The sequence below is a fragment of the Mustela nigripes genome, chromosome 6 (assembly GCF_022355385.1).
Source record: "Mustela nigripes isolate SB6536 chromosome 6, MUSNIG.SB6536, whole genome shotgun sequence".
NCBI classification, from domain to species: domain Eukaryota; kingdom Metazoa; phylum Chordata; class Mammalia; order Carnivora; family Mustelidae; genus Mustela; species Mustela nigripes.
In genome coordinates, this window is record NC_081562.1 from 7,051,498 (window position 1) to 7,070,216 (window position 18,719).

Consider the following 18,719-nt stretch of genomic DNA (forward strand, 5'->3'; position numbering starts at 1 on the left):
CTGTGCCTCCCTTTCCACTTCGGGAGAAGTGGATCATTCCAGCGGCTCAAGGCCGCCTGAAAGGTTTCAGCTTCTCGGCTGTGCCACTCTGGACCAGTCGGTCAGAGTCCCCCGGGGTGGAGCCCAAGCATCGATGGAGACAACCAGGTCACTCTCATGCCGCTGCCATGTCTGGGAACCACTGGACTAGATGTTCTCCAAAGTTCTGTCTGGCGCAGATTCTATAAATACTCCTCCCTGGCACGAGGGCTCTCAGAGAAGCCCATGTGTTCCCCAAAGGCCCAGAGGAAAATGCAGCAATGTCAGAATAGATGCACCTGTACCAGGGAGGAAAACCCCCTGAGCTCAGGCTTTTCTGCATTGGCCTTCGCCTCCCCATGGGGAGCTGTGGGTGTGAGCACGTGAAACCCAGCCCGACGTGGAGGCCCACAGAGCACTACACACTCGGCACACTAGCTGCTCATCACTGGCCCCTGATGACTGGCCAAACGGCGGACTCTTTCTGTTGTAAAATATTAATAAAATAAGGGAGAATAACCCCTATCGAGACCACCTCATTTAACAATGAACACCTAGGTTCCGAGCACTGTTCGGGCAGTTCCCAAACCTTTTTAAGTTAAGGCCCACGAACAAAGTAACTCATTTTGGACATCACAGTTAGGCAGACAGACCAGGCTGCTGCTGGAAGGCACCTGGGGGTGGGGGTGGGGGTGGGGGTGGGGGGGGTCAGGATCTCTGCACACCTGTGTCCTATTTGCTAGAGCACACCTGAGGAAAGCTTAGCTGTACCCACTAAACCCCAGAACACGCCCATGCTGTCCCTACAGGCAGGATCACAACCTGGTGGGGTAAGACAGACACGGAAACCAAGTATGGTCCTATTAAAGTTGCTCTTGTGACATTAGGTCTAAGGTTCAGCGAAGGCACAGAAATATGAGTGGTCAAGTGAACAAGAGGCCAAGACCTTTCTCCAAGGTCATGTTTGAGTTCAAGTTAAAAAAAATTGGCTACAGATGCAAAAGCCAAACAGAACGACTCACTTAAAATCGCGTGGCATTTGTGGAGTCCTGATGGAAGGAGGAAGTCATTCAAAGTCCACTGTATCCTCGTGTAGTCACCTCAGAGGGAGGGTCCTAGCAACTTTCAAATATTGGCCATGAGATGTTCTAACAGAAGCCTTAGAGAAGGGGCTTTCACATTTTTTTTTAAGATTTTATTTATTTATTTGACAGACAGAGATCACAAGCAGGCAGAGAGGCAGGCAGAGAGAGAGGAGGAAGCAGGCTCCCTGCTGAGCAGAGAGCCCGATGTGGGGCTCGATCCCAGGACCCTGAGACCATGACCTGAGCCAAAAGCAGAGGCTTTAACCCAGTGAGCCACCCAGGCGCCCCAAGGGGCTTTCACATTTTGACTGAGAACACACATACACACAAAATACATTTTATGTTGTGATCCAGGCCAAAGGTATTGCCAGGGTGGCGTAACTAAAACAAGGTTCACCGGGCGCCTGGGCAGCTCAGTCCGTTAAGTGTCTGCCTTCAGCTCATGATCCCAGGACTGAGCCCCACATCGGCTCCTTACTTGGTGGGGACCCCGCTTCTCCCCCTACCTCTGCCTGCTGCTCCCCCTGCTGTGCTCTCTGTCAATTAAATATTTTTAAAAATAAAAATAAATAAAAACAAAACAAGTTTCACTAAACGACACTCACCATGTGCAATGCATGCTGACTTTTTTTTTTAAGTAGCTCCACATTCAGTGCGGGGTTCAAACCCATGATCCTGTGATCAAGAGTCATGTGCTCTACTAATTATTTTTTATTTTTTAAATTTTTTTAAAAGATTTTTATTTTTTTATTTGACAGAGATCACAGGTAGGTGGGGGCAGGGAGCAAGCTCCCCAGTGAGCAGAGAACCTGATGTGGGGCTCAATCCCAGGACCCTGAGACCATGACCTCAGCCAAAGGCAGAGGCTTTAACCCACTGAGCCACCCAGGTGCCCCAATACTTTTTTTTTTTTAAGATTTTATTTATTTCTATGACAGAGACACAGCAAGAGAGGGAACACAAGCAGCGGGAATGAGAGAGGGAGAAGCAGTCCTCCTGCCAAGCAGGGAGCCTGATGTGGGGCTCATTCCCAGGACCCTGGGATCATGACCTGAGCTGAAGGCAGATGCCCAACGACTGAGCCACCCGGGTGCCCCAACTAATACTTCTCATTCTATTATTGTTTATACTGTGGTAAAACACACATAACATAAAATTTACCACCGTAACTAGGTGAAAGGAGCCAGGTGGGCACATGCACAGTGGAACCAGCACTATTGGTCCCAGAATCACTCGTTACTCCAAAGCAAAGCCCATAGCCATCCAGCAGCTGCTCCTTATTCCCTTCACTCTCCTGGTAACCACTAACCACTAAGCTATTCTAACTATTCTAACCACTAACTATTCTAGCTCGTTCATATACATCATACAGTTCATGGCTCTTTGTGTCTGGCCTTTTTCCTTTAGCATTCTAGATTATCTTTCCTAGAAGGCAAGTTGCGCCCCATTAATTTCATTACCTGATGACAGGTCAGGACAGGCAATCTGAACACCTTACAGAATTTAAACAAAGAGCCACAAACGCCTGAGCCAAACAGCCGAAGAATGATGCTCACGGTCGCCCCGGGCCTGTGCCAAGCACTGTCAGGATCTCTGCAGCGTTTGGTTCAGTCCGTGGCGCCAGAGGCACCCAAGCCTCTGCCACCCACTTGGTCCCTCTCTGCACACGACTCTCCACCAAGAAAATCAGAAAAATAAAGACAACCTAGCAAGTGTGTTTTGTTTTAAGTCTAATTTAACGGGGAATCAGTTGGTTAAGCATCTGCCTTAGGCTCAGGTCACGATCCCAGAGTCCTGGGACTGAGCCCCACACGGGGCTCCCTGCTCAGCGAGGCGCCTGCTTTTCCCTCTGCCTCTCACCCGCTGTTGTGCTCTCTCTCTCTCCAAATAAATAAAATCTTTGAAAAAACGAAAGTCTAATTTATTAAATTTAAAACATGACTTTTGTTCTGAATCTTGCCTTCCTATGCCTTCACGTTAAAAAGCCCTTTCTTTGAAGCAGGGATGCTGACAGTGGATAATGGTTTGCTGGGCACGCGGTGGGGGAAGGTGGTGTTTCGGGACTCTTACTTGCAGAGGTTTAACAGTTGCAACCCCACGTTGATCCCGCCAATTCTGTGTGCACTTTCTGGTGTTCTGTATCATGCAACTTCTCCAGAGCATACCTGCCTGTGGGGGGGCAGGTACAGTCACTGGAGAAGACACGTGGAAGAAAAAGCTAAGATTTTAGTTTTACCCTTAGAATTGCAGTAGCAGCCAGAAATCTGAGAAGCGGTGAGCACAGCTGACTGGGGAAAAACATCTGTCTTCATTGCTGTTCGCTCAAAGTGTCCCTCTTCCCTTCTACGACCGAACCTTGCTCACTCACTCACCCACTCACCTGTCTGCCCATCATATAGTTACTAAGAGGTTATGGGGGCCAGGCATTGTTTTAGGCACTGGAGATACAGCAATGAGCAAAACGGCCCTCTTGGAACTGACATTCCCAGACATCAGAGGAAGTCGGACAGAGAGACAGAAACACGGAAAAGAGTAAAACCTCAGTCAGATGTTGTTAAGTGTCAATGATAGGTAAGGAAGCAGGAGCAACGGGAAAATGAGCCAGGGCAGTGGGGGCAGTGCCATTTAAAAGAGAACACCCCGAGAAGGTGACACTGAACAATGAGCTGACAAAAGGTACAAGCCAACCTACAGAATGAAAGAAAAACATCCCCTACAGAAAATCTAAGGGACCTCTAAAGTGAGGTGGTAACTGCTGTGTTCAAAGAACAAAACAGAGCGAGATTCGTACACCCCCAATAGTCTTGTTCACAACAGCCAGCTGTCAGCAACCCAAGTGTGATGCATCTGTATGATGGAATATTCCTTGCAAAGGAATTTTAGGGTGCCTGGCTGGCTCAGCCAGTGGAATAAATAAAAGATTGTATTTTTAAGTAACCTCTCCACTCAATGTGGGGCTCAAACTTACAACCCTGAAAACAAGAGTCGCACACTCCACCAACTAAGCCAGACAGGCATCCATGAAAAGGAATTTTTTTTTTTAATTTTTAAAGATTTTATTTATTTATTTGGCAGACAGAGATCACAAGTAGGCAGAGAGGCAGGCAGAGAGAGAGGAAGGGAAGCAGGCTCCCTTCTGAGCATAGAGCCCAATGTGGGGCTCGATCCCAGGACCCTGGGATCATGACCTGAGATGAAGGCAGAGGCTTTAACCCACTGAGCCACCCAGGTGCCACAAGAAAAGGAATTTTAAAAGCCTGAAAAATTGAGACATGTGCTACAACATGGATGAACCTCTGGCTCCTTCAGCTTTGGTGTGCTCCACTTGGTGTGCGGGGCTGGGACCCAGGGAGCTGGCACCTTTGGCTTGTTCTTCTGTTGTGTCAGCTATGAACTGTCTGTACACAAAAGCGCCTCACTGTACCTGTACCAATCCAATCATTCAGGCCTTGACCTTGTCTTGTAAGTGTGTGTGAGCTTTACAGCAGGACATGTTCAATGTTTAACTTGCTCCTAAAAGCAGTGGGAAGCCACAGAAGGTTTAAGCAGGATCATGACTGGATCAGATTTGCATTAAAAAAAAAAAGTCACCGTGGCTACTATGTAGGTAATGCATCCAAGAGAGGCAAAAGGAAAACAGGTTGATGGTGGCTTATCCTGTAACCTGTTTCCTCTAGCAAAGGGGTGTCCACACCCACTGTGACACCTGAACACCTACTATGTGCCAGGCAATAGGAACAGACACCAAGAAGAGGAAGACAGTCCCTAAGCTAAGATACCTTACTCTGACCAAGACGAGCAGGTAAATGTAACAAACTGTGCAAAAAGGAAGCACAGGCCAGAAGCGGGAGTGCTGCAGAGGGAACCATAACCTCGGCTTGAGGAGCCAGGGCAGGGCTTCGAGCAGGGCTGTGGAGGACACACGGGAGTTTGGAAGACACCGAAAGAGACACAAAGCATATAAAGATACAGAACCATCAAGTCAAGTGTGCAAAAGCTACTAAGCACAGAGAAGGGTAGGATGTCACTGACAAAGCAGGAAATAGTGGAAGGTCAGTTTGGGTGTGGCTGACTATCCTAAACTTGGGACTATAACCCATGGTTTATAGCAGCGCAGTGAAAAGAACTTAGATCCAGCTTCAAAGCCAGCTCTACCATTTACTAGCACTTCACCTTTGAACCTGGTTTCCTCATTTAGAAAAAGAGAGCAGCTGAGTATTATATGAGCCTAGAAAGGGCATGAATGGGTTCCTCTCAAATAGCAATTAGTATGTGAAACGCTACAAGCAGACTAAAAAAAATAGCATTTACTAGGGTTTTTCCAGCCTGTTTTAAGATTTTATTTATTTATTTGACAGACAGAGACCACAAGTAGGCAGAGAGACAGGCAGAGAGAGAGAGGAGGAAGCAGGCTCCCTGCCAAGCAGAGAGCCCGATACGGGACTCGATCCAAGGACCCCGAGATCATGACCTGAGCCAAAGGCAGAGGCTTAACCCACTGAGCCACCCAGGCCCCCTTTTCCAGCCATTTTAAAAAGCAGGACACATTTTATAGAGCAAATTTACAAAACACATAAAAATGCAATTTCACAGACTCCCTGAAACTCATCCAGGGCTATCCGCCACCACCACCACAGCTCCCAGAGGGCTCCATGGCCTGACACCAGGTACCCAGAGGTGTTAAATACACAGTGACTCCAAGGGAGGCAGCAAACACCTATTCCATGGCCAATCCACCTCCTCACAGTTCCTGGCACCACTGAACCCACTATACCCACACTGAACAGGATTCTAAGCAAAGACCATCAGTAGAAATATTTAACTCTTCCCACCAAGTGCCAAGTTGTAAGAGCTTTGCGTGGAGGAAGAGCCCTTTTGTAATAATATGGGCCCCATTTAACAGATGAGCAAATTGAGAGCTGGAGAAGGGTGACAACTCACCCAAGTTCTCACGGATAGTGAACAGTAAGACCAGCATTCAAACACGGCCTAGCTCTAAAGCCCAAGCCCCGAACCCTCCAAGTGTTCCCTGGCAATTCTAAGTACAGATCTGGACAGAAATGAATTAAAGAAACCAAATAAAATCAAAATGAAGTAATGCTGGGGTGCCTGGGTGGCTCGGTGGGTTAAGCCGCTGCCTTCGGCTCAGGTCATGATCTCAGGGTCCTGGGATCCAGCCCCACATGGGGCTCTCTGCTCAGCAGGGAGCCTGCTTCCTCCTCTCTCTGCCTGCCTCTCTGCCTGCTTGTCATCTCTCTCTGTCAAATAAATAGATAAAACCTTTAAAAAAAAAAAAAAAAAAAAGAAGTAATGCCAAACTGTTACCAGCAGCTCTCCCTGGAGTGTGAATTTACGGAGACATCTGAACTTTTTAAATTCATGTGTGAACCTTTAAAACTGTATGTACATTAGTTTTAGGATCAGAAAAATATTTTTAAAGAAACAGATATCATTGGTTTCTAAGCACCACACTGCTTCCTATGACTGGCGGTCTACTCCGGATTGTTAAAAAGCAGAAGAACGAAGGCCGATTTATTTTTATTATTTTTTTTTTTTTAAAGATTTTATTTATTTATTTGACAGACAGAGATCACAAGTAGGCAGAGAGGCAGGCAGAGAGAGAGGAGGAAGCAGGCTCCCTGCTGAGCAGAGAGCCCGATGCGGGACTCGATCCCAGGACCCTGAGATCATGACCTGAGCCGAAGGCAGCGGCTTAACCCACTGAGCCACCCAGGCGCCCGAAGGCCGATTTAAAAAAATTTTTTTTTATTATTATTTTTTGTAAGTTTTATTTATTTATTTATTTGACAGGCAGAGATCACAAGTAGGCAGAGAGGCAGGCGGAGAAAGAGAGAGAGAGGAAGCAGGCTCCCTGTTGAGCAGAGAGCCCGATGCGGGGCTCAATCCCAGGACCCTGGGATCATGACCTGAGCAGAGGCTTTAACCCATTGAACCACCCAGGCGCCCTGGCAGATGTTTTTTAAAGAACATGACTGTTTCCCTCCACCGCCATTATACAAAAGTAATTGGCAAAAATCTCAAAGATTTACAACAAAAAGTGCTGGCAAGAGTCTAGAGGAAAGAATAACCTTGAATTTTGCTATCTGAGAACACTAGTAAAGTCTCGTCAGTGGGAACTGGCAATAGCTACCAGAATTCATTACGCTTGTGACTAAGTCCGCTTCCGCAGGCACCCCTGCACCACACACATGCACAAGAAGGCAGCTGCAAGAACGTTCACTGCCCCATGAAGCAAAATATTTAAAAAATTAGAAATAGGGGCGCCTGGGTGGCTCAGTTGTTGAGCATCTGCCTTTGGCTCAGGCTGTGATCCCAGAGTCCTGGGATCGAGCCCTGCATCGTTGGGCTCCCTTCTTGGCGGAAAGCAGCTTCTCCCTCTCCCAACCCCCCTGCTTGCACTCCCTATCTCGTTGTTGTACCCACCCCCCCACCCCCGTCAAATAAATAAAATCTTGAAAAAAAAAATTAGAAATAACCTAGGGGTGCCTAGCTGGCTCACTGGGGGAGCATGTGACTCTTGATCTCAGGGTTGTGAGCTGGAGCTCCACACTGGCTGGAGAGTTTACTTAAAAATAAAATCTTTTTTTTTTATATTTTTATTTATTTATTTGACAGAGAGAGAAATCACAAGTAGGTAGAGAGGCAGGGAGAGAGGGGGGGGGAGCAGGCTCCCCCCTGAGCAGAGAGCCCGATGCGGGGCTCAATCCCAGGACCCTGGGAACATGACCAGAGCCGAAGGCAGAGGCTTAACCCACTGAGCCACCCAGGCGCTCCGCTTAAAAATAAAATCTTAAAAAAATTAGAAAAAACTTAAATGTTCTCTTTTTTAAGTTACATTTTATCCATTTTGTGGAATACTGTAACACTTTAGGAAAAATCTCTAAGATTCACTGTTAAGTTACAGATATAAAACACAGCAATTTGCTTTAACACTATTTATGTATGTACTGAATGTTCACAGACATGCACTTAAGAGGACATACACTGATCTGCTGTTACTCCTGGGGAAGGAGAAAAGTTTAGGAAAAGGCTGGCAGAAAGAAAGATTTTAGTTTTATCAAGAGTATTCAGGGGCACCTGTCTGGCTCAGTCAGTGAAGCATGCAACTCTCCACCTCTGGGTTCCAAGTTGGAGCCCCATGTTGGGTATAGAGATTACTTAAAAAGGGGGGGGTGTTCAAGTGTTTATAAGAATGTCCCCATTGTTGGAGTACCTGGGTGCCTCAGTCAGTTAAGCATCTGCCTTCGGCTCAGGTTGTGATCTCAGGGTCTTGGGATCGAGCCCCCGTACTGGGCTCCCTGCTCAGCGGGGAGTCTGCTTGTCCCCCTCCCTCTCGTCTTCTCCCCCATCCCAGCTCCTGCACTTGCACTTGCCCTCTGTCTCTCTCTCTCAAATAAATAAAATCTTTAGAGAAAAAAAAAAAGAATCTCCTCATTGCTGCTTTTATGATTATAAATACACATACTATTGTACATGTTTTTAATCTGGATTGTAAAAATTTTAAAACATTAGAAAGACATATGCCAAACGTTAACAGTAGTTATCTCTGGGTAAAGGTGGGGTATTACAAATATTTATAGGTAACTTTTATGATATTCTCTATACTTCTGTATTTTCCAAGTTTCCTACAATGGGTAATTACCTTCATAAACAAGAAAAAAAGCTAAGAAATCAATTTCACCTTAAAAACAGGTATTACTGAGTCCTACAATATGCCAGCCACTGTGGCTGGGGGTCAAGTAGTCTGGATCAGTGTTATTTATTTATTTATTTGTTTATTTGACAGGGGCGGGGGATACATCGAGAGAGGGAACACAAGCAGGGGGAGTGGGAGAGGGAGAAGCAGGCTTCCTGCTCAGCAGGGAGTCCGACTCAGGGCCCTGGGATCTCGACCCGAGCCAAAGACAGACGCCCAACAACTGAGCCACCCAAACGCTCCTGGATCAGTGTTATTTAAAGAAGGATGATGATTTGTGGGCATATTAAAAAAATAATAATAACCTACTAAGATTTTGTTTTTCTTTCCTAAATCCAAAAGTAAAACATACTCAAACGCTCAGTTCCACCTGGCCTTGGGACCCAGAAACATTCCTGAGATCACTCGTAAGGCCTACCAACCCAGATGTTGCAACAACCAGAAGACAGGAAAATTGTTTCCCATACCTGGAGCCCAAGTCTCAGGTCTTGTGAAATTTTCAGGGGTACACGCCAGGCCCTTATCTAGAAGGGGTTCTTTCACAAAGCCCTCACCCTCCACTTCCTCTGGAACAAAGGAGCCTAGAGCACGGCTGAGCAGAAACCCCTCTTGGGCAAACTCCCTGAGCCCCTGATTGAACAGGATGGGACCAGGAAGCTCAGTTTCTTCCAGAAAGCCTATTCCACTCCTGGACAGTTCTAATACTTTCCAACTGCTACAACTGCTTCTTATACTGAACTGAAACTGCCTCAGTCACATTAGAACACAGATTCCGGCACTGGAGATTCTGTCCCCAAGAGGCCATGTAACCTTGAGAGGCTTAGCATCTAAACATCACCTTCTCTCCTCTAAGCGGGGCTAACCTTCCCAGGCTGCAGTCAGGACTCAAAGAGAGCACCTACGGAAGGACCCAGTCCAGTGCCTGACACATGACAGGCCGCACTTCCTAGCCCTGACCTTTGGAACCAGTTCAAATGAGCCTAGACACTCTTCCACATTTCAGCCTTTCAAATCCTTGAAAACCTTAATCGTGTCTTCAACAGTCTAAGCATCCACACAGCATTTCCTCTGCTACCAAACAACTCCCTAATTTTACACTTGGGTGGGAGTCTCCCATAGTAGCCAGATGCTCACAGATCTGTTTTGGAGTAAATAGCTGTCAGCGGTCACCTGCTCTGTGCCAGCTACTCTGCTAAACCTTATACAAAGCTCAGCCTCCCTAACTGCCCTGAAGATGCACAGGCCCAGAGACAGGAAGTGGCCGACCCAAGGTCACACAGCTGGGAACCTACAGAGCCCATGGTCTTCTCACTGTGCTACAGAAAGTGTTTCCCAGCCTCTGCTCTGGCCCAAGAGCCAGGCAGGCCCAGCCCACAGTGGTGGGGGGCTATTGGTCCCAACTGCTAAACCAAAGTGTCTTTGGTGGAGTCTGGCTCCTGGGTCTCGGTAGTGCCCCTCCCTTACTGGGTACGATCCAAATCTCCAGGGCTCCAAGGGAGTAAGGGAGGCACCGCTGATCCTGCATTTGCTGACACAGAACAAATTCTGGAGGAGGAAACATACCCAAAGTGGACCCCAATGGGGAGCCTGGCAAGAAATGAAAAGAAACAAAACAAAACTGTGCCAGGCAAGATCACAAAGGTTATCTTCTGTCACCTTCCCAACAAGTGTGCCAAGTGGGATTGTTACAGGTCAGCCAGTCCCGCGCATAGAGAGGAAATGGAGACTTGGGCAGATGAGAAAGTAAATTCCACTAAACTGTAAGCGCCCTGAAGGCAGAAAACCTGTGTAGTCACGTTACCGTGCATACTCGGAGCCTAGAAAAATGTCTGATACACAGAAGCTGAAAAAATATTTGGTGATGAGAGGGACAAAGGCAGAGCCACAATCTGAACACAAGCCTCTTCATCACGCTTTCAAATTCACACTGTGAGTGCCTCTAGCCGAGGTGCTGAGCTGGCCGCGCCCAGTTACAGAAGCAAGCGCACGGAAAGGGGATCCATGCTGTGGCACCTTACGTGCTTCCCCACTCGAAACTCTGGACTTCCCAACTGACCAAGGTCAGACATGCTACTCTCCCTTCCCAAAGGACACAAGTCTTCCCTTGGAACCATTTGTATCAAGAGAACAGTCCAAACCAAAGAGACTGACATATTCTCGGCCAGGAGGCCAGCCTGACCTCTCACCCACCCGGTGAGGCAGGGCCTATGTGCCAGCGCTGCCTTAGGGAGCCACATGTCGCTGAGCACCAGAACTCGGAGCAAGCCAAGAAGCAGAAATGGCTGAGCTGTCCCAACAGGCTGGGCTCCTAGAAGATGCCTGGTCTCTTGAGGCAACTGCTTCAGCAAGAGACAAAGCAGCCACCAACCCCATGCAGTCCTGTCGAGGGCCACTGTGGAAACAGTCCTACCCGTGCCAAGTCAAAGAAAGGGCATCCACTCTAGAGCCAGATGGATCTGGCTTACAATCTTGGTTCCCCTAGCCACAGGACCTCAGATAAGGTCTTCCACCTCTCTGAGCCTCAGTTTCCTTGCTTTTCTTTTTTTTTTTTTTTTAAGATTTTATTTATTTATTTGACAGAGATGACAAGTAGGCAGAGAGAGAGGAGGAAGCAGGCTCCCTGCTGAGCAGAGAGCCGATGCGGGGCTTGATCCCAGGACCCTGGGATCATGACCTGAGCTGAAAGCAGAGGCTTTAACCCACTGAGCCACCCAGGCGCCCCAGTTTCCTTTATTTTCTATAAAATGGGATAAAAGAGCAGAGGTTTTTGTGAGATTTACAAAGAATGTACTGCTTGTAAATGTAGAGAAAAAAAAATCTAGAATGATTAAACACAAAATTCCTATCAGTGTTTGCCTTTGGGGACTGGAGTGAAAAGAGGGTTTTTATGAATATACTACATTCTTCAAAGAAAAAAAATATAAGCAAAGCACAGAGTTCAGTCTGGATTCCTGATAGGCATTCAATACATGTAGGCTATCACTCACTTCTCCCGGGAGGGTATGTTGCTACTAACCCACTGCCCGCCTGTGTATTACAGAAAGGACGAAGCAGTGCTGTTTCCCACCATGTCCTCTACCCCCCTCCTAGCTCACAAAGACCAGGGGCCCCAGAGCAGATCCCAAGCACCAGGGCCACACAGCAAAGCAATGGGACTGAAAAGGTCTCCTCTACCCTCTCATGCTGCCCGGGCATCCCTCACACGAGGCCATCCAACCTGTGCCCAGGGGTGGGGGAACGCACTACCTTACAAGGCAGCCCATTTCAACAGCAGGATGACTTCACAGTCTCAGCAGGGTAAGACCCCTGGTTCCTCTGACCTTGACCTTCATTCAGCAGCCTTCAGGCTCACAGCTGTTAGCTTGCAACAGCCAGGCCATTCCTGGCAGGGAAGCCTCAGGCAGGCTCTGGCTAGGTGGGCCACAAGGAATGCCTGTCAGTCAGCACCCTCCAAAGCAGCAGCATCTTCCCACACCTCTGCTGCCTGGAACAATTCTCTCCCACCCCTGGGAGGTGACGCTGGGCTCCTCTCCAGAGCTAAACAATTTCCCCCCTCCGCCCAGGAGGCAATCAGCTAGCTTGGTTGCTATGCAACTGGCAGGCACAAAAGGTGATGCAGTCCTTTTCAGAGGCTTAGGAAGGGGGCAGGGAGCTGTGTTTCTCCAAGTCAGCTGGCGCTCACGCGTGTATGTAAGGCCAGGGAGGGGTTCTTTAAGGAACTGTTTGATAGATTCACTCTTGGGCCCGCTTGTCCTTTGCTGCCGGTGGCAGGGGCAGAGACGCCAGGCACACTGTGAACTGCATACAAATCTGAGCCTGAATCCAGCCCCCGGGGCAACGCTGCACACTAACACACTCAGGAAGGGCGGCTTCTGAGAACTCAATAGGTGGCCTGTGCGGCTGCCCAGCGGCTCCAGCAAGGAATAAAGCTGCCTCTGTGGGGCTCAGCCCTCTGGCCTCACCCTCCCAGGCCTGGCTGGTATTTGGGGCAGGAGGCAATCAAGGCCCCAAATAAACATAGAGCCAAGCAGGGCAGGGAGCCAACTGAACTGTGTCCCCTGCATTTGGCCTCCTCCACAAAGGTCTACTTTCGACTCTCCAGCCCCGGGGGTAGTACTCTGAGGAAACAGTTCAGCAGAGTGGTCAAAAGCCTGGGTTCTGCAAGCAAACGAATCTGCATTCAAAATCTGGCTGGGCCTCGGGACGCCTGGGTGGCTCAGTTGGTTAAGCGGCTGCCTTCGGCTCAGGTCATGATCCCAGCGTCCTGGGATCGAGTCCCACATCGGGCTCCTTGCTTGGCGGGGAGCCTGCTTCTCCCTCTGGCTCTGCCTGCCACTCTGTCTGCCTGTGTTTGCTCTCACTTCTCTCTCTATGACAAATAAATAAATAAAATTAAAAAAAAAAAAAAAAAAAAAGATCTGGCTGGGCCAAACGCTAGCTGTGCCCTCAGACGAGCTGCTCAGCCCCTCTGGTTCTCAGGCTAATGACACCCACTTCTTAGGGCTGTTGTGAAGGGCAAATGAGGCAGTCCTTGTAAAATAAGACCTAGTTCAGTGACTGGTATCTCTAACACCAGCGATGTGTGTGGCACAGACTAAACGCGTCCCAAGACACCTAAGTTCTACGACGGCCCAGCTCACCCCTTCCCTCCTCGCTTCAGGCCAGCGTGTTGTGCGGTTAGGAAGTGAGTTCCTCCTCGCCAGCGTATGAGCTCTTCCACAGGCCGGGCCCTCGTCTTAAACCAGCTCTACGGCTCCCTCAATGAACAATTAAGAACACGAATGTCCAGCAGAAGGTGAAGGAACCCAGCGACACAGCATGAAGTGCGGGGGATTAGAGGGGCTTCTGAGACTCCTTTAGGTCCTCCTGCAGCTGGCCCCAGAATTCAAGCTCCCCATCAGAAGCTGCCCCAGTCTCTCTCTGCGGGATAGAAGCAGAAATACTCCCACCGGGCCCAACTTCTCCCAGGACCCAGACTTTGATGATGAAAATACTACAAACGTGGGGAGCCTGGGTGGTTCAGTCGGTTAAGTATCTGACTTCGATTCAGGTCATGATCTCGGGGTCCTGGGCTCAAGTCCCGCGTCGGGCTCCCTGTTCACCGGGAAGTCTGCTTCTCCCTCTCCCCTGCCCATGCCCCACTCATGCTCCCACGCTTGCTCTCACTCTCAAATAAATAAAATCTTAAAAATATATATATTACAAAAGTAATTGTAAAGTCCACTTTCCCAAAGTTGCACGTCAACTTAGAGAATAAAATCAAGAAGCTGACAGATTCATTTCTACCTCTTCTCCCCAACTCTTACAGCAGCACCTGCATGGAGATTAGGGAAGGAACAAGCAGTTTCCCTAGACCCAGTCTTTTTTTTTTTAAATAAAGATTTTATTTGTCAGGGGCGCCTGGGTGGTTCAGTAGGTTAAAGCTTCTGCCTTCGGCTCGGGTCATGATCCCAAGGTCCTGGGATTGAGCCCCACATCGGGCTCTCGGCTCAGCAGGGAACCTGCTTCCCCCCCTCTCTCTGCCTGCCTCTCTGCCTACTTGTGATCTCTCTCTCTGTCGAATAAATAAATAAAATCTAAAAAAAAAAAAATACTGAAGGCTGTCTTTTTGTCATTTAAGTAACAGCTCAAATGTCACCTTTTTCTGTAGGGCCTTTGCCACCCACCCCAGTTAAGGCCATGTCACATGCCCACCCTGACCCTCTCTACCACAGGCTCCTAATCTACCTTTCTGGTAGCACTTAGCAGCTACAATGTTGTCTACTTGTTTATCTTCTGTTTGCCCAGAACTACAATATAAGATCCACTATTCTTGTTCACTGTTGCACTCATAGAGTCTAGAATAGTGTTAAGTCATATACTAAAGCTTTCAATGAACATTTTGGAAACAGCTAGTTCAAAAGGCAACAATGCACTCCCCTAGTTCTCAAGATGGTGACTCTACTCTCTCTGCCCAAAGTTTAGACCTGACGTTTGTTGAAGTTTGCTTACTCATCCGTTCAATCATTCATTCATCTACTCAACTCCAGTCACCAGCTGACTACAGGATACCCGAGACCGGACCACAGGGACATGCAACCAGAATGACCCATTTCCTAATTCCCAAGGTGGTGGTGGTTGTTTTAACCTGACACTTGACAGAGAACTTAACTTCTGCCAAATCTGTCAGATTCCATTGTAGTTAATGGCCATCTCGGATTTGCATGTGAGGTTACATGATGAAGAACTCAGCAACTCAGCACCTCAAGGCAAAACCAAAGACCTAAGAAACATATTTGCAAGCACCCAACCCCTTTTATCTACCATCCACAGTTGTGTGCACACAAATAAAAAATAAACACCAGAGAGTAAATGGGGCTTTTCAAAATGCTGACCTCCATTTTTTTTTCTCGGTTTCTAACTTTACAAGCTGGTGGCCGGCACTGTTAAACAGTGGAACACTTTCGGAGCACCTGGGGGGCAGTGGGTAAAGCCTCTGCCTTTGGCTCAGGTTGTGATCTCAGGGATTGAGCTTGGGATCGAGCCCCGCATCGGGCTCTCAGCTCAGTGAGGGGGAGCCTGCTTCCCACCCCTCCCCTGCCTGCCTCTCTGCCTATTTGTGATCGCTATCTGTCAAATAAATAAGTAAAATCTTAAAAAACAAACAAACAAAAAACAGTGGAATACTTTCAACTTAAGGAGATCTGTTCCCAGGTAAGGAAGCATTAACAGTACCCTGGTGGATAGGCTGAGTCTTGATGCCAAAGGGAAGCAGCATAGCACAGGTGCTAGGAACTCAGACCCTGGAATCAAAAAGGTACCAAAAAAAAAAGGTACAGATTCAAATCACACCTGCTAATGACTAATAATAAGGCCCTAGGCAAGTTTATTTCATGTTACTTAGCTTAATTGTACTTAATTATACAGCCCTTACTAGGTACAGGGAGGGGTCTAGTTTGCAACTATAATACAATAATCAAATAAACCAGATGTACTATCATTATCTGTATCTCACTGGTGAGGGAACAGGTAGAGAGGTCAGGTAATCTGCTCAGTCATGGCTAGGGAATATTAGAGTCAGCTTTCAGGTCCCGGTAGTATGACGCCAGAACCCAGCTCTTTTTTTTTTTTTTTTAAAGATTTTATTTATTTATTTGACAGAGAGAAATCACAAGTAGATGTGGGGCAGGCAGAGAGAGAGAGAGGGAAGCAAGCTCCCCGCTGAGCAGAGAGCCCGATGCGGGACTCGATCCCAGGACCCTGGGATCATGACCTGAGCCGAAGGCAGCGGCTCAAACCACTGAGCCACCCAGGCGCCCCAGAACCCAGCTCTTAAGCATCATACTGTGTTTCTTCTCCAATCCTGTTTCTTCGTCTATTAGAGCCAACAGGTCTGCCTTATCTCACGGCATCCTGTGGGATTACTGGCACACAGTAAGGTAAACGTTAGGTACTCTTAATGGCAGTAGAAACTGGCATCATTCATTCTATTATTTACCTTCACCTTTGGTCCAGCTAAGGGCAGAAGAAAAATATTTTGGCTGAGAAGATTTTCAAGGCCCTCTGCAGCAAAACACATTGACTATATAATAGAATCTAGTATGGTAGAAGAATAGAGTAGAAGTTCCATGAAAATGGGGACTGTCTGCTTTGCTTATTATTGTATTTGAAGCAAGTGGTAGGTACTCAATGAATATGCATGGAATGAGGTCGGAATAAACTGAATGCATGGACAGGGTTCTACAGACATGACAACTAAAGCAGCACCATCACTTCTCAAATGTAGCTAAATACAAAAAAGGTAAATTTACAAGGTTCTCTGAGGACAGTGTTAGCAGGCCATTATTTAAGATAGCTTGGCTACTGAGAGGCAGTGTGGTATACAGCTTTTCATTCATCTTAGCTGAATAAACAAACGAGGACACCTGGATTTTAATCCTGACTCTGCTACTGGAAGTCACCCAAGGTCTTAGATTATCCATCTGTAAAAGAGGAGGCTGGACTACATGATGATCAAAAACAAATATATTCCATTTTCTTATCACTTCATAACAATCTGAATGGAACCAAGTACTCAGTAAGCATTTGTCAATGAAGATTATCCCCAGTGATCTGTCGGGTGAGGAAACTAGAATCCAAAAGTAATTTGCTCAAGGTCACAGGGTCAGGAAAGAATATGAACTATGGACCAGATCTCTTTCTATACTGGTCTAACACTAAAAGCTTTCCAAAATCCTTTTTTTTTTTTTTTTTTTTAAATACTGTGATATTAGTTCTCTCTTCCAAGATCACTAAGTCTGTAATCATTTAACCATCAAATAATACTGCCTGACTTCACTACATCACGGGGCAGCAGGATCAGGAAAAAACAACTACCTTTCTTTCTACATCATTAACCTAAAAAATCAAAAGTTCTAAAAAGCAAATTAGGGCAAACCCCTTGTCTTTGTCCAAAATTGAGAGATCAGAAGTATTTAAGACAAATGATGATTTCATTTTAAACCATATGGTCTAAATTTAAGCAACGTGATTAAAAAACACAAACAAAAACAAACCCTAGTAACACAATGCTTCCTGAGAGTATAGCACATAACTTCTTTAATTTTATAATCAAAGCTATGCCACTTGATTCAAAGCAGATTCACAAAGTTAAATGTAAAAGGTTGTCAGAGAATGTCGACTTTATTGCTTGCTTTACTTTTATTAATAAAATACATGCCTGACATTGAAACCTTCCATGTAACACCTTCCCAGTGTTATCAAGTTAGGAGTGAAGAAAACCATCTGGCAGTCACAGTCAGTTTTCTAGATGGTTCGTAACAGAAGAGTCAAGGTCAAACTGTTGAGTCTCTTTATCCTCCTACCTCCTAAATGAAAAGGAACTGAGCTCAAAATATTCTATACTGGTACTCTCACAAATACAATGTCAGCTCGAGGATCACACTCTGGCTTAGAGAAGACAGGCTGACATGAACAAGAACAAAAGGGTATAATAGGGCAGATGCTCCAAACAGCACCTCGGTGACACTCAAGAGAGCACAAACTTTCACCTACTTTCTAGCAGTTTTGTAGCCTATCCAATGGGAATTATATCACCAGATGATTATATGAATCAAATGATAAGATGAGGAATTAAAACAGTCTTGCAATCTTGCAAAGATGAGAGGCTACTGCTACCCTTACTATTTACTAGGTCTGCGCCAAGAAAGCCCCCTCGCATTCTTGACTGTATGTTCTGCAGGATCCTTTTAAAATGGAACAGGGTACCAATCTCGTCTACAGCCTCCAGGCCTGGCAATCGTAGAAGCCCCTGGTTAGCAGGGCTCTGCTGCCTAGAGATGGGAAGTGAGGCCTTCAGACTCTGGGCCTAGCGGGCTCCACAACGACCGCGCCCCCCAGTCACCTTGTCCTCACCTTGAGGAACGGAAAGACACCCTACAAGAGAGCGAAGTGGAGTCCTCAGAAAGGGGTGCCTCCACTCTTCACCTGACAGCCACTGCTTGGACCTACGCTTCCCACGGGGCGGGGACAGGACTGGGAGAGCGGAGCCGGGGACGCCTTGACCTCGGGCGCGGGAGGAGCGGACACCCGCGCAAGGCCCGCGGCCCGGACAGGTCCACGGAAAGTCGGCGGGAGGTCGGGCCCGCCTCGCCTTGCCTCGCCCACAGCTGCAGGCTCAGTAGGAGGCTCCCCGCCCTCGTGAACCCAGAGGGCCCTGAGCTCGCTCACCTGCAGCCGGGTCACCAGTAGGCTGTAAGGCGCCATTTTGTGCACTGACAAAGATGAGGTCGCGTAAAGATGACGTAAACCACGGCGTACTTAAAGCTTTGGGGCAGAGGCGTGGCCTGGAAGAGAAACGCGTAATGGTAAAGGCGGGGCCTCGGTAGAGGGACGTGAGCGCGGGGAGCGCAGTGGGCGGA

The 18,719-nt window shown here is 47.5% G+C and overlaps 1 protein-coding gene across 1 annotated transcript in view; it reads right to left on the reverse strand.

Moving 5' to 3' along the window:
• Positions 1-18,624, reverse strand: part of ACO2 (aconitase 2) — a 51,159-nt gene extending 32,535 nt beyond the window's left edge. The window contains exon 1 of the mRNA XM_059401911.1: positions 18,529-18,624. Coding sequence (XP_059257894.1) covers positions 18,529-18,564 — 36 coding nt within the window. The 5' untranslated portion in view covers positions 18,565-18,624. The remainder of the gene's footprint in view (positions 1-18,528) is intronic.
• Positions 18,625-18,719: the final 95 nt, after the last annotated feature.